This window comes from Cucurbita maxima, unplaced genomic scaffold, assembly GCF_002738345.1.
Source record: "Cucurbita maxima cultivar Rimu unplaced genomic scaffold, Cmax_1.0 Cma_Scf00038, whole genome shotgun sequence".
NCBI lineage: Eukaryota > Viridiplantae > Streptophyta > Magnoliopsida > Cucurbitales > Cucurbitaceae > Cucurbita > Cucurbita maxima.
Window position 1 is genome coordinate 680,519 of NW_019272054.1, and position 16,767 is coordinate 697,285.

At 37.7% G+C, this 16,767-nt stretch overlaps 1 protein-coding gene across 4 annotated transcripts; it reads right to left on the bottom strand.

The window, feature by feature from the left end:
• Positions 1-96: 96 nt before the first annotated feature.
• Positions 97-14,838, bottom strand: LOC111468883 (8-amino-7-oxononanoate synthase). 4 transcript variants are annotated; one of them, XM_023114015.1, is made up of 13 exons: positions 14,710-14,838; positions 11,605-11,851; positions 7,624-7,763; positions 7,415-7,522; positions 6,655-6,893; positions 6,503-6,544; positions 5,879-5,966; positions 5,486-5,619; positions 4,100-4,188; positions 3,866-4,019; positions 3,706-3,774; positions 330-495; positions 97-271 (listed from the first exon to the last, which is right to left on the bottom strand). In XM_023114015.1, the coding sequence occupies exons 1-12, from the start codon at positions 14,749-14,751 to the stop codon at positions 369-371; spliced, it is 1,479 nt and encodes a 492-aa protein (XP_022969783.1). In that variant the 5' UTR covers positions 14,752-14,838; the 3' UTR covers positions 97-271; positions 330-368. The 4 variants fall into 4 exon arrangements, with proteins under 4 accessions (XP_022969783.1, XP_022969781.1, XP_022969782.1 ...); XM_023114013.1 differs by lacking the exon at positions 14,710-14,838 and having other exon boundaries at positions 3,866-4,016; positions 11,605-11,944; XM_023114014.1 differs by lacking the exon at positions 14,710-14,838 and having other exon boundaries at positions 3,866-4,010; positions 11,605-11,913.
• Positions 14,839-16,767: the final 1,929 nt, after the last annotated feature.

Consider the following 16,767-nt stretch of genomic DNA (forward strand, 5'->3'; position numbering starts at 1 on the left):
ATCCCTTAATATAAGAAAGAAAAACCACAAAGCAATTGGTATAATAGCTTCTCATGGAGTTGCAAGACGCAAGTGATGAAAAGATTTTCTACTCACTCAAATAAATAAGAATATATGTGTATGTATACACTAAAATGATTGCACTACTACAAACAACTACAAATGGATGCAAAATGTTAGGTTCTGTTCAACCAAAATTGATAAACCTATCCATTCTCTACAATGAAAATAATTTGTATTTCAGCAATTGTGGATTTATAACATGAAAAATCTTGAATAGCCCTACGAAGGAAGAAATACAGGATACATCCCAAATATTCATAAACAATCAAGGAAAATTCGACGGAAGAGCTAAAGAAATGAAGAACCTACAATCTTGCATGCCTGTTCGACCCATTGATAGCAATATCTTGAAACCTAATGCACTGCAAGAGTGCACTTGTCAGCTTCTTCACGTCTTCTGTCGTATGCGTTGCACTCAAGGTCACCCGAAGCCTGAGATGGACGATGAAAGCAAAACATTAATTTATTTACCAAGTAAAGTTTTTTGTATTTCGTTGTAGCACCCAAATAAAATAAAAATAAAAATAGAGAAAATCGGTTGGTCAAAGTCAACAGAGGGACAAATGGTCCATTGTGGGGTCTTGACCTTGACAAAATACCTGCAAATGAAAGGCAAAGTGAGAGGAGAAAGGAGCTGCCGGAAAACTCACCGAAAACTACCGTTGGGAGTTCATTCCGGCCAAGACCGTGACGCAAAGAGTCTTTCTTGGAAGGGAGAAGAGGATTTCCATTATCCGTCAATAATCGAGAAGTTTGGCAAGGTATGTTCTTGAGTAATCCTAAGCGGTTTTTCTTCATGTCCAAGCCATTTCTTAAGAATTAAGGCCTAAGATTTTGATATGTTCTATAGGAAGGACTCTCCACAGATTTCGTGAAGCAACTTGGCCAAAATCTTAACTGGAAACTGCTGTTCCGAGAGCCCTACCAAGAATGGTAAGAAAGAATAACGTACCTACTATTGACGTCCATAAATTGGTCCGTGTTGGAGTAAAAATTCAAGAAAAAATATCCAGACGAGTCGGGATTAGGATCTACAACTTTTCTGAAGAAACTGACTTGATTCAAGAAAACTAATAAAAAAGTTTCAGTTTTCGTCTGCTAGGAGGAGAGAGAAAAATCTGGTGTGCCACATGTCAAACGGCGAGAGGAGAGACACGGCTTGGACACGAGAGGGACACATGTCGATAGCAAAGTGGAGCAATGTGGTTCCACCCCATCAGTGACATGCAGCCTGAGTGACACGCAGTCCAACCTAAGTCACTTAATCTAAACTGACTCAGAACCCGGTCCAGTGACCTACGAGTAGGCCTTTCCTGGGCACGTGGGAGCGTGTGCAGCCCACGTGTAAAACCTAATTGAAGAAAATCACTATTTTTGACACCCTAATTGTGTAGAACGCTAAACGAAAGGGCACACGTCAATCAAGTAAGTCACCACACGGTATTTAGGAAGAATACTTGCCAGATTCACTTGGAATACATGCATGCTAATATACTTACCCTAGGTGTTAACCTTTCCATGTAATATGAGTATGAATGCATAATATGAAGCGTTATGAGAATGCAATCATGGTTTATGCTACCGCTAATTATATGTGTTTAATTCATGCTGAAAGGAGGATGGAAATTTGTGAATTCTGTGCTTCAGGTGCTTGATGGACGTTATTGCCCGTTGAATATGTATATTTATTTTGCAAGAATTATGTACGATGACTCTAGATAGTTAATGAGTGCACACCCCGTTATTGTTATTGAGCCAGATTATGTTAAGACTAGGGAATTATGGTTGGGGGTACCCCGTTACTAAATTTAGACCTAACCTTTCCCCTAGGAGCCTAACAGACCACCACGATTTACGACCACCTTATGAGTTGTCCTTAAGTTCCAAGATGTGTGAACGGTGTCAATAGCTTTGTGGGGGAACAAGGATTTCTGATCAAACCCGACTGAACCTAGCCGTTTCACATGGGGAACATGAGACTCATGTCATTACAGCCCAACAACTGCATGAGATAAGGGAGGGGTCGCGCCCCCCTACAAGGGTGACTTTGTGGACCTGGAAGGTTTCAGTTCACCCCCTAGGTAAGATACCATACTGTCTTAGAGAGCCATGCATGAGGTAGCGCCTCGTAGAGGAATACCAGTCATTCACAGCTCGACACAAGGAACTTTCAAGATTTAAAAAAGAAAGACAGACCAGAATAACCCCAAGGGGATCAAACCAAAACCAAACATCCTAATGCCAACAAGTAGCTAGTGGGAATCTGTTACACCAAGTATGCGACGAGAGCCTACAAGTAGGTGGCTTACTGAGTATAATACGCTGCCGGTCGAGGTGGAGGAGTGTTCGAGAGCTGTGCGGTCACAAAGGAAGTCGTTCCAGAGCGTCGGTTTATTTTTAGATTTTGGAGTCTCTTGTATTTTCTTTTATGTTTGTATTCCCTTTGTAATATTCTTTTATTTTAATTTTATTGGATTTTTATCTTTTATTCTACTTTTCTTTTATTTTTATTTATTTTCGATTTCGTCTTTTTAATCACAGTCCGATTTTCGAAGTCTAGAAAATCAAGTGATTGAACTTCATATCCCAAACCTTGACTAGTCCAAATGAGAAGCTCATAACTAGTCGAAGTTGATATAAGTTTTCTTTTCTAGAAGGGGCCCTGGACCCAATTCCTTATACTCGTGGTCTACCACTTAGGCTTACAATACAACATTTTCTATAATGGTGAAAACTTAGACGTTCATACTCCACAAAGAAAGCAACTCCATTTTGAAATAAGAAAACATTTAAATACATAAAATATTCAGAGATCATTGTGTACCAAGGAACGAAGATGTACCAGACCAAGTCCACCACTAGCAAATATTGTCCGTTGGCCCGTTACGTATCACCATCAGCCTCATAGTTTTAAGACGCGTCTGCTAGGGAGAGGTTTCCACACCCTTATAAGAAATGTTTTGTTTCCTCACCAACCAACGTAGAATCTCACAATCCACTCCCTTGGGGGCCAACGTCCTCCTAGCACACTGTTCGGTGTCTAGGTCTGATACCATTTGTAACAGTCTAAGTCCACCGCTAGCAAATATTGTTAGCTTTAGCCTGTTACGGATCGTCGTCAGTCTCACAGTTCTAAGACATGTCTACTAGGGAGAGGTTTCCACACCCTTATAAGAAATATTTCGTTTTCCTCTCTAACCAATGTGGGATCTCGCAATCCACCCCCCTTGGGGGCCAGCGTCCTCGGTGGCACACTATCCAGTGTCTGACTCTGATACAATTTATAACAGCACAAGTTCACCACTAGCAAATATTATCCGTTTTGACCCATTACGTATCGTCGTCAGCCTCGCAGTTTTAAGACACATCTGCTAGGGAGAGGTTTCCACATCCTTATAAGAAATGTTTTGTGTTCCTCTCCAACCAACAAAAGATGTATATATACTGAAGTTTTAGATAATAGAGTGGAAACTGCAGGAAGTAGCGATCCACTAAGAAATGAATGATCACATATACTGAAGTTTAACGATCACATGCTGAAGTTTAACGAGGTAATGCACCGTGCTAGCCAGATGAAGAATGTCAAGTAAAGAACAATCTCAAGAATTAATATTGTATAAGATTCAAAAGAAAATGATGCACCTGCAAGAGTTGGCTGGAACTGTAGGAGGCCTTATTGCAGTCACATGAAAACCGGATTTCAGCAAATGCCTGTTCCTCAATAGTAAAAAAACAACAATAAAAACAATGATGCATACCGTTGGAACAATAACTTAATAGAATAGAAAGGGTAACAAAGCACCTGCTGGCTTCCAATGCCTTCCCTTCGCTACCTACAATAAGAGAGATTATGGGGCTTTGGATAGGGATTCCAGTCAAATCACGAAAATCTTGCACCCGATTCCAAATTTCCCTTCTTCGCCACATTTCCCTCTTAGCCACCAAGACTGCAGCTGCTAAGATATGCTCTAATTAAGAACATGGAATTTCAAGATTGGATAAATGATGAGATTAAGCAATAACAAATCTACTCTACCATGGCCAGCAGCAATAAGAGGGATGGGTGCAGCAGTTGAAAATATAAAGGATCGGCCCCTTGATTGAATGAGCAATTTCCACCTTTTGCTGCTCGTGTCGAAGGAAGAAAATCTTAAAGCGAATTAAAACTAATTATCCAAAATTATGGAAAAAGAAGCATAGAATCTGTTGCCTGTTCTGGACATGGGGGAACAAAGCACAATCACATAAACAGGTTGATGGAAAGCAGGCTAAGCGGAATCATTATTTTCTTCAATTAAACAAAAACATAGCAAATCTTTTTTTTTTTTTTTAATGAGAAACCAAGCTTTCGTTAAGAAGAAATGAAAGAATACAAAACAAAAGGCACTTGGGAATGACAAAAAAGCAGCCCAAACCAAAGGAACGAACCAACAAAATACACAAATGAGGACTCCAGTCTGCAAGAATAAAACCTTATGGGTAATACAAAAATTGGAGACGGACTCTAATGGCCCAAACCCACCACTAGCAGATCTCTTTGGGTTTTCCTTTTCGGGCTTCCCATCAAGGTTTTCAAAACACGTCTACTAGGGAGAGGTTTCCACACCCTTATAAAGAATGTTTTGTTCTCCTCCCCAACCGATGTGGGATCTCACAATCCACCTCCTTCGGGGCCTAGCGTCCTCGCTAGTACTTGTTCCCTTCTCCAATTGATGTGGGACCCCCAATCCACCTCCCTTTGGGGCCTAACGTCCTTGGTTGCACATCGCCTCGTGTTCACCCTCCTTTGGGGATCAGCCTCCTCACTGGCACATCGCCCGGTGTCTGGCTCTGATACCATTTGTAACGGCCCAAGCCCACCACTAGCAGATATTGTCCTCTTTGGACTTTTCCTTTCGGGCTTCCCATCAAGGCTTTTAAAACGCTTCTACTAGAGAGAGGTTTTCACACCTTTATAAAGAATGTTTTGTTCTCCGAGATCTCACAATCCACCCCCTTCGGGGTCCCAGCGAGGTCTACAAGGGAGAGGTTTCTACACTCTTATAAAGAATGTTTCGTTCTCCTCCCCAACTGATGTAGGATCTCACACTGACTCCCCTAGAGACATTAAACCTAGCTAACAACCAGACCTTCTCCCAAGCTCTCTCCAAGTCCCTAAAATTTCTACTATTCCTTCCAAGCTAAAGATCCCAAATGACAACAACGAAACAGCATGCCACAGAACCCAACTCTTATCAAAACAAAGTAAATCTAGATCGTACTTTTATAGAGCAAATAAATATTATGTCATGGACTCTTTGGGTCATTTTGATAGCCAATGAGTAGATTGTTACCGTCAATCATTGCTCCTGAAGTTAAATTCTTGGCATTAAGTGAGCCAAATTTAATTTAACGAATGAGAACAATGCATACCAACAATTACCTGCACGCGATGAACCCACCAAAACACCCTGCTGCTTTGCTCAAGGTGCCAACACATATGTCAACATCTCTTTCACAATTGAACATCTCGGCTACACCCCCACCATTTTTGCCACAAACAAATGTTCCATGAGCCTGACGTTTGCAAGAACAATAGTTCTCAGGTATACACTTCTTACATACATTAAGTTTTAGGCTCGAGCAATGCATTACAGCTGATATGAAGCTCAAACCGACAAACTAGACCAAACACAGAAGATATGAAAGCCAAAGATGGAATACACCTTATGTAAAAATGGAACTGATAGCAACAAACAATTGCCAAAAGCATATCATAATATCTTATAACAGCTTCAAACGATTCTACATCAACCAATGAGTTCAAAAAACTTACATCATCAATAACTAACAAAAATCCATGCTTCTTGCGAAGCTTTGCAAGTTCCCTCATGGGCGCAAAGTCTCCATCCATGCTAAATAAGCTGTATTATGAATAGGATACATGCCAAACCAATTTCACACTTGCAGTTAGGATAAAGGAAAAAAGTTTGGGCCTAATAAATTCATTAATTAGTAGAAAAATAAGGGAAGATGTTGTAGGAGAACAACATAATAAATCTACTTCCAATGAATTTATTATCTGATGCTATCTTAAAGGTTCTGTTTTTGATGTGGGAAGAACCTACAGGGAAAGCGAGAAAGAAATGGGAGTTCTGTCAATGCATCTAATTGGTGCCCTCTAGAGAAATTGTCTCGTACTTTCTAATATTCCTTATGTAATTAACTCGAATTGGAGTACATTCGGTGTAAGCCCTACGGATATTAAAGCATCATGTTCTCTATATCAAAGAATAGTTCTCTGTTTAACTATTTTAGAAGAAAACATGCACATATATTACAAATCATTGAAGTACAAATACCGGAGCAGCTAAATTTTGTTGGTGGCCGCTATATAGTCAAGAAAATACAATGAAAGAAAAGTTAGAATTGAGAAATCTACTTGTAACACAACACCAACCTATCAGTTACGACAACTTTCTTTGTAAGTGTGCAACTTGATCTGCCCAAAAGAAAACAGAAATTTGTCTTCAAAAGCAGGAATAAAGCATCTGAGCAGATCCAAATAACATATGAACAAGAGAGCTAGAGAAAGGTAAAAAGAAAGCATACAATAAAGCATTGAGATGAGCCATATCACAATGCCTATAGATGAACAGTTCCACATTTCTTTGTCGATCCGCAAGACGAACGCCATCAATAATAGATGCATGATTCAGTGAATCAGAAAATATGGCAATCTTCTGATCTTCAGATGAAGCTTTTCTTTCAGTTAAGAGCGAGCCAATATTTCCTATTGCTACCATCAATGCCATGTTGGCTGCAAATCCAGTAGGACAAAGAAGGCAATCCTAGAAACACTAAAAATTATTTCACAGCTGAGTGTACATCTAGAATATTATGACCAACAGAAAGGTTAAGCCTTCAAAAAGCAGAAACAGGTTCCCATAGCAGGGGCCCACAGATTTCCCACAGTCCATGATATATGCAAATTACAAACACAATATTGAGCCGAGATGCGAATTGCTTGCTTCAATCACATACATATATTCATGTAATACTTTAATTACGATCTTGGCTTGATTCTATTCGTTGTATCACAGTATTTCACATTACCCTCTTATAAATACCGCACCATATCATAAATTCTACTAATTAAATTGTGACTTGCTTAATTAAGCAACAATTGACATCTCAAACTTTTGACAACTATGAGACCTTTCAAATTAGAATCATGTCTTGTGTTCTGTAAACACTGAAATGAATTATCATTTATCAGTAATTGGCCAAGCATTTATCCGTGTTCAAAAGGTGACACATTCCATGATAGTAATTCTGATTAAAGTATACATACAATACATTCAATACATACCTCTTTCTTCTTTAATTTGGCCAAGCATGATTCTAGCAGCCTATGATGGAAGGTATATCCACAGATTAGAGCAGAACCCCTGGGGCCCATTCTATATTCTAGAGCAGCCTGGTTTAGAATTGAGTTTCAGACACTACAGAACGAATAAAGAAATACAAGTACCATGGCGACAGAACATTTTTTGAAGAGTCATTTATCTTTAAACACACCTTTGCTGCAGCTCTTCCTATTGTCGGATGGGAACTTAATCCCAGATAATCATTTCCAGAAAATAGAATTAACTTTTTGAATTGATGAGGATGTTCCCCTAGACTTTTTATGGCGCCACCTTTGGTTATAATTTCATCTCCTATAAGAAAAAAGCAAATTGATAATAAATACAGGAAAGATTAATTATCTGAAACATATAGTTCTTTCCAATCAAGTGCATTGAAAGAATCAAGTAAAGGTCCAGTTACACTGAAAAGCCCAATGCCTATATTGGATATTTCGAACACTTTTTTTAAAAAAATAGAAAATAGTTTCATTGAGGATATGGAATTTTACCCCTTTTATTTAATTTATTTTACTCATGAAAAAGTAATTTTGACAAGAGTGAAAGTGCATGGAATGTTAGAACTACTATAAGTAATTGTCAATGTTTGGGAGTGATTTTGAAGTTATTAAAATCACTTTTGTTATTTTCAAAATCACTCCGAAACATGCTTTTAATGATTTCAAAAGCACTTTTGGTCGTATGAAAATCATTTTTAAGAGTGTAAAGTCAAACACTAAATTGACTTTGAATGATTAAAGACTTACTTTAGAGACATTTTGAACCCAACCAAAATGAATTTGACCATTTCAAAACTACTCCAAAACATGCCCCAAATACAACGAAGTAGAAACACTAGAAGTCAACAACAATAATCAACGATAAATTATTAAAAAATGAGTAAATGAGGGGGTTAGAAGAGTTTGTTAATGATTGAGGCACATGATTAAATATTGTTCTTAAAGACGATGTGCCTTTCCGAGAAATCATCACTCTTCTCTCAAGAAAGAACCCTCAACAGTCCTTGTATTTAGCTATGTTCGATAATTTTTATTATTTTTAAATTTTTTTGGAGGAAGACAAAAAGGAGGAAAAGATCTTTTGTTTTTCATTAAAGTTGCTATTGTGTTCTTCATGTCATAAGATGGGGCTGACTTTTTTCTTATAATATAAAAAGAAACTGGTCAAGTTCGTAGCACACCAACTACACAACTACGTCCTTTATAAAAATAAAGAAAAAATAGTTGCATTGACATTTTCCATTTATGCAAATATCAACTTTAAGTTTCTAAAACAGAATAATAAAACTTAATTTTCCAGCAGATACGACAAAAAAGTCAACCAACAAACAAATGCCTTGACTTGCTCATAACTAGCTATTATATAATACAATATGCATGGCTGAGGATTAAAAGGCGAGCAGATTTTGCCATTCAAGTCAGACAGTATGAGTAAAAGATTTTTTTTATATATTTTCTTGATTTCCTTTGGTCACATAGTCAGAACATTTCCACAAAAGCTAATTGCATCCAATGTAGGAGGACTCGAAGGCCTTGCAACAATTTCAATATAATCAGTTAGTACCGCAAAATGTCTACTTTCTACAAGCCAGAAATCACCATACTAACATTTTGATAACCATACTAACATCCATTTGTTCCAGTCAAAGATATTAAGGAAGGGTGACAGAGAGAGGATAGCCTCCATAAGAAGTAAGCGACATCCAGAAGGTGTTGCTTTCATAGAAAGCAAGAGGCTTAAGGTAGCTGATAGCAGTATAGAGGTAGGAAATTGGGAGAAATAACACTCTCTTTTCTGATTGATTGGATTATGGCCAATGTCAGATGGTTATCAAGATGTTTCAAGAAAGGATATCATGATGTCTTTTACTGAAAAGAATAGATAATAAAGAACAACTAAGACTACTTATCCTAGGCAAAAAGGATAAGGAAAACAAGGCTTGAAATTTGAAAATCTTAAATTTATAATCTTCCCATGTGAAAATCTTCACAGAATCACATCAAATATTTGATTAACTATCAAAACTTAGATATTTGTTTCAATTATAAAATGTTGTAACAGCCCATGCCCACCGCTAACAGATATTGTTCGTTTTGGGCTTCCCCTCAAGATTTTTAAAATGCGTCTACTATGAAGAGGTTTCCACACCCTTATAAAGAATACTTTGTTCCCCTCTTCAACCGATGTGGGATCTCACAATCCACCCTCCTTCGGGGCCCAGCGTTCTTGCTGGCACTTGTTCCCCTCTCCAATCGATGTGGGATCTCACAATCCACCCCCCTTCGGGGCCCAGCATCCTCGCTAGCACACCGTCCGGTGTCTGACTCTGATACCATTTGTAACATCCCTAACTTAAGGCAAGAAAATTAGTGCCGTTACAATTATCTACCAGCAAAATTGGATGAGAAAGTTTTCTTTTACTGAGAATAATTAGCAAGTAGAATTCTATTGTTTTATTAAGAACCAAAGCTTGTTGTTAAAAAAAGGCCATCTTTTATTTTTTTCTTGGATTTACACAAGAAAGCAAGAGTCTTATCTTCCCTTCTTTTCAGTAATTTTCATTTTTTACAGAAGTTGCTCTAATATAAGAACAGCAACAATATTTAAGGAGAGTGTTTCTGTAACAACCTAAGCCCACCCCTAGCAGATATTGTCCTCTTTAGGCTTCCCCTCAAGTTTTTAAAACACGTCTACTAGGGAGAGGTTTCCACATTCTTATAAAAAATGTTTTGTTCCCCTCTCCAGCCGATGTGGGATCTCACAATCTACCTCGAGGGCTTTCCCTTTCGAGCTTCCCCTCAAGGTTTTTAAAACGCGTCTACTAGGGAGAGGTTTCCACACCCTCATAAAGAATGTTTCGTTCCCCTCTCCAACCGATACGGTATCTCACAATCTACCTCGAGGGCTTTCCCTTTCGAGCTTCCCCTCAAGGTTTTTAAAACGCATCTACTAGGGAGAGGTTTCCACACTCTTATAAAGAATGTTTCGTTCCCCTCTCCAACTGATATGGGATCTCACAATCTACCCAAAGGACTTTCCCTTTTGAGCTTTCCCTCAAGGTTTTTAAAACGCATCTACTAGAGAGAGGTTTTCCCACCCTTATAAAAAATGTTTTGTTCCCCTCTCCAACCGATGTGGAATTTCACAATCTACCCCCCTTCGGGGCCCAGAGTCCTCGTTGGCACTCGTTCCCTTTCTCCAATTGATGTGGGATCCCCTAATCCACCCTCATTCGGAGCTCAGCCTCCTTGCTGGCACATTGCCTTGTGTCTGGCTTTGATACCATTTATGACATCACAAGTCCATCGCTAGAACTATTGTCCTTTGGGTTCTCTTTCGGGCTTCTCCTCAAGGTTTTTAAAACGCGTCTACTAGGGAGAGGTTTCCACACCCTTATAAAGAATGTTTCGTTCCTCCCTCCAACCGATTTGGGATCTCACAGTTTCCCCTACTGCTTCATTACAAAATTCTTGCTCTAAACATTTCTTTTACCACTCCCCTCTTTTTATAACAATGATATATTTTTTTGTTGAACAATACTACTCTTCTTATATACTCTGATTATAATTTCCTTTTTCCTTCCTTCTTTTTTCTGCCCGCATGGAATTAAACTTTGAGTGTGGATTATATCTAAGTCTCATTCGGTTACTAAGTCTAGTCTCTAAACTTTTAAAGTTGTGCTTAAAGGTCCCTTGCGTTTAATATTTAGTAATCTCTTCAACAGTTTTTAAGTTCACGGATCTATAAACACAAAATGGGATTAATTGTCTTGAATATGACTTTGACATTCCAATTGTTTTGCCTAATAAAGTAATGAATATAAAAAAAAGTTAGAATGATGGAATCATTTCGTGTGGATCGGGATAAGTTATAAATTGTCCAACTACCGTATTATTTTATTTAAGCTCCAATAATAATTCGGTATCATAATAGCAATTAAAATACTGTCGAATTATTGCATGAGAGTTGAAATGTTCGCATTTCTTTGAAGTATAAAAAACAAACAGAGACAATCACAGAGCAATTCACATACAAAGTATTTGTAGTCAGCGCTGACACAATATCCAAACATGAAAAATGGCACACTCAAGTAGAATGCATCCCATTCTCGCATCACAAAAGCAGGGAAGCATACCGGAACTGGGAATATCAAGAAGCCACTTCTGGACAGTGGATTCCGCAATTTCAACCTCCACAGAGGCCCTATCCCACGGCTGCATTTCGTCGAACACCTTGAATTCACCATCTTCTTTCGCTTCGATGGGAGCTTCGTCGTCAACGGGATTTAGTTTCTCGAGTGATGGCGTAATGGGTCTCAAAGATCTGAGCAATTGGAGAAACCCTAGCTGCGCTAGCGCCTGCTCGACATAGGCATCCCACATGCTCATCCCTGAGAAACTGAAAGTCCAACGCTCACCCAAAATAAAAAGCGCGGTAAGCAACTTCAATATATTAAACATATTTTCTTCAATATTTTAATAAAGATGTTCGAATTTAAGAGGAGATGATTCGATTGGACATCGAGATATTTCAGAAGGTCTCGTAGGCCTCAACAACTTCAGTCGAGAATAATTAGAATAAAATAAGGCTAATCTTCACATATCACTACGGTATCCGAGACCAGTATGGTACATATCAACTTCGAAGTCACATCATGAGAGACCATCTTCTTTTATTGTGAATAAAAACATTTTGTTCAATATTCTGTTGAAGGTGTTCGAATTCAAGAGAAGATAATTTGATTGGACATCAAGATATTCTAGATCCGCCCACCATTCTCAATAGCTCTAATTGAGTCATCGATGCCCATAATCTAAAGATACAAAATTCGTACAACATTTGAAGCATTCTCTACAACCTTTTCGAGGTTTTACTCTCGGGAGTAATTACGTCTTCATATGTTCGTTACAATGCTCGAGATCAATATGCTACATATCAACGTCGTAGCGAGGATATACACATTAAATAAGATCAATCATCAAATAGTCGCGATCGTAATGATAGTCAACAACATATGTGACTCGAAAAGGTGGGTTTATATAACATAATTTTCATTATAATTAATTAATAATTGATTTAACCATTTTATTAAAATAATCCCACAAAATTAATTTAAAATTAAACATTGAATTGCTTAAAAAATTATACACGAACGTGTCTTTTTTTTTTTTCAATTATTATTTTGGGGACAAATCTAATTTAACTATTATTATGTTGATATCTTTTTTTTTTTTTTTTTTTTTTTTTTTTTTTTTTTTTTTTTTTTTTTTTTTTNGCTTAAAAAATTATACACGAACGTGTCTTTTTTTTTTTTCAATTATTATTTTGGGGACAAATCTAATTTAACTATTATTATGTTGATATCTTTTTTTTTTTTTTTTTTTGATTTTCTACAATTCTTAGAACTGGTCACGGCACTAAAATTAGGATCTTCCAACGTTTCTTCTCTTTCGACATCCTTTGCCGCCGCCATTTCCTGCTCCCGTCGCTGTTCTGTCGCCACCGGCAGGTGCCTCTAGCTTTCTCTATCGTTCGTAGACCGAGTTTTCGGCGAAGATTGTAAGACTTTCGGAAGTCTATCAATCTCGCTTCAAAGAAATTGTTGCCTCCGAAGTTCGTGGATTCAATAGTATTACCGAAGGAAATAGTTGATGCGTTGGGGTTGTTTTATGTGCTAGTAATATTTGGATGCATTATTTAGGGACTGTTCTTGTGGCATTTCCTTTCAAAGGTTCAAACCTCAGTTCAAGCAGCTATGGAAATTTGGTGAGGGCTTCATATGTTGTTTATTTATTTGGGAGTGGCCCTTGTTCTCTTTGAAGTATCTGATGAGTTTTGATTAGTAATGCTTTGTTGTTTGAGTTTGTGGATATTTCTGATATGCTAGAATGCTGTATTATACAACTTGAATTTTGTTTGATATTTAATGGGTTTGTTAATGTTTTGATGTATTGGACTTTGTTTAGCTAACTCAATAGGATCCTTATGTCATAGCTGTGAATTCGACTTGGTTTAGGTTAAAATGCCTCGACCTTCAATTGTACTCTTGTAAAACAAAGGAATAGCATTTTGATGTATGTAATTTAAGCTATGATGAAAGAAAAATGGTGCTTGGTACTTTCCCCTTATTTTCTTCGCTTATCCGGTACTTATTTTGTAACAACCCAATCCTACCACTAGTAGATATTGTTCTATTTGGGCTTTCCCTTCTAGGCTTCCCCTCAAGGTTTTAAACGCGTCTATTACGTTTCCACATCCTTATAAAGTATTTTATGTAACAACCTGCTTTTTAGTTGGTATCAGAGCCAGACACCGAGCGATGTATCAGCGAAGAGGCTGAACCCAGAAGGGGGTGGACACGAGGCAATGTGCCAACAAGGATGTTGGGCCCTAAAGGGGGGTGGATTGAGAGGTCTCACATCGATTGAAGAAGGGAACGAGTGCCAACGAGGGTGGATTGTGAGATCCCACATCGATTAGGGATAAGAACGAAACATTCTTTATAAGGGTGTGGTAACCTCTCCATAGCAGACGCGTTTTAAAAACCTTGAGGAGAAGCCTGAAAGCTCAAAGAAAACAATATCTGCTAACAGTGAGCTTGGGCAGTTATATACTTGCTAGTTAGTTAGTTTAGAATAGCTACTTGTTTCCATGTCATGGCCTATTTGGTTTGGTTAAGTGTTTGATTCTACATGTGAATTCATCTTTATTGAGGCTCTAGATGTATGTGTTTCGGTGCCATTATCATAACTTAATTTTATTTTTTCCTCTATCTCATGTATTCTTGAAATTTATTTCTTTATTAGAATTAAGAAAGAGTTGCATCTTTATGTGGAATTTGAGTTCTTGGGGTGGACAGTCTAGTTTTGATGTGCTGATTGTATGGTCTAGTTTCTAAATTGAAGTCTTAGTTAAGTCGTTATATTCATAAGTTTGAGATTAGTGTATTGGGGTTGGTGAGGAGATAGTTTCATTTAGACACATGAGATTCATCATGAGGGGTGATTCTCATTTAGGTGGGTCTTTGTGTATGTGGTTGGTATATTTGATTGAGTCGAAGCCATCCATGTTTTAGTTTGTTTGTGGGGTTCGAGTAGCTTTGTATGGGTTTCTTGGAGCATTCTTGTAATGGTCCAAGCCCACCGCTAGCAGATATTGTACTCTTTTGAACTTTCCCTCGAAGTTTTTAAAATGCGTTTGTTAGGGTGAAGTTTCCACACCTTTATAAAGAATGTTTTGTTCTCCTCCCCAACCGATGTGGGATCTCACAATTCATGTACATAAGTTAAGCATTCTTAACAATTGAATGAGTTATGAGTTTCTGCGAGATGTTCACTTTGTTCTTAGTTCTTCGTCGGGATAACCTTTGCCAACGAGCCACCCGACAAGTTATTTTCATTGGGATAACCTTTTCCGACTCCCAACACTTAACCGAAATATTGGACTCGATATATTGACGTGATATTAAGTTTGATAACTTATCTAAAGTAAATAAGGAAAACAAATAAGTGAAAAGCATGAATAACCTTTTATTTATTGAAGTTTCTTACCGCACTTCGTTTTGGCTGGTTGTCAGATTTGAGGCAGCTGGGGATGAGCATGTGGGATGGTTATGTCGAGCAGGCTTTCTTAACTAGGGTTGCTCCAATTGCTCAGGTCGTTGAGACCCATTACTCCTACACTTGAGAAACTAAATCCCGTTGACGACGAAGCTACCATTGAAGCGAAAGAAGATGGTGAATTCAAGGTGTTCGATGAAATGCAGCCATGGGATAGGAATTCTGTGGAGGTTGAAATGGCAGAAACCACTGTCCAGAAGCGGCTTCTTGATATTCCCATTCCGGTAAGCGTCCTTGCTTTTATTATGTGGGAATGAATGCATTAGAACTTGAATGCCATTTTGCATATTTGATATTGTTGACATTGTCAGCGCAGTGAGAATCAATAGACTACAAATCCCTTTCTTGAGAGGACATTGAGCCAAAAAACCTTTCGCTATTGCTCTAGACATAGCATAATATTCAAATTTAGTGAAGGATTTCTTTTGATATTTTCTCCATTTCAATTTTGACCCAGTTCGTTCTCTAGAACTTCTGACCTCATCGAGACTCTACCTCTTTCTGAAAGTAGGAAAGGAGATGAGATAGAGAAAGCGTTTTTAACCTAACCCCACTTTATTGCATCTAATAATTTTTCGGATCTTGAATATAGTTCAATTGGATAATGCACGGATTACCCTCTCAATTGTTGATGATTTGATCTCATTCTATGATTGTTGAATCCAACAACCTGATTCATTTTCAAGACCTCATGCATTGGTGGTAAATTAACCGTGAATGGACTCAGGTTCGAGTTCTTACCTGCTCGAGACTGTACTTAATTTCCAACTGAAAGAGTTCGGGACTTCTTTGGGAGTCCTATTTATTCTGCCGGCCAGACAGTTCTAATTGTGGTAAATAAAATGCAGGCCATTACATGCATGGACGGCATTGACACAACTGATTCAATTACTTAAAAAGGTGATATTTATAACCTTTAATTGTAATGTACTTTGACATTTTCAATTGATTTTTAATTTAAATTGTTCATTTCTGTCTATACTATGATCTGTAGTGCATATATTTTAGGAAAGAACTTTTTTCTGATTATTTTTTTCATATATTTTCTAATGAAATCAATTATGTGAATTATAAACATTCTAAATTCTTATTTTTTCTTACTCTGGAAATGAAAGTCTTTGGGAATTTTTACCATATAATTTAATAAACCTTGGTTTATAAAGTCGAGGCTCGACTCTTAGAGTCAGTATATTTTGTGTTTGAATGTACAACAAAATAAGGTATAGATATACGAGTTTATATAATTTGAGTTTGGTTGATAGATTTATAATTTAGTTTAAAAAAGATGAACTTCATTAGTTTGTTATTAATATAACGTCTTGTCTAGAGGAATCTGGTTTCCAATGATTCTTAGAGCTAACAGTCATTTTCTCCCAAAGACGTTGAAGCTGCCGGCGATGATACCCATTTGGCTGAGTTTTCGCTTTCAACCAAGCCAAAAGGGTCCTCTAATTTGTTCTTAAGACCTCCTTTTCCACTAAAACCAGTCTCCATTACCATTGCTCATTGGAGATCCAAGGAACAAATTTCAGAAGCTTTTTTCAAGAAAAAAATGGGAACTCCCACCAATGGCAGTGGCAATGGCAGCAAATCCAGATGGATGATGGGTCTGCATTTAAAGGGTCGAAAAGAAAGCGACAATGAAGATCTTCATCTGTTCCGGGAGCTGCATAAGCGTG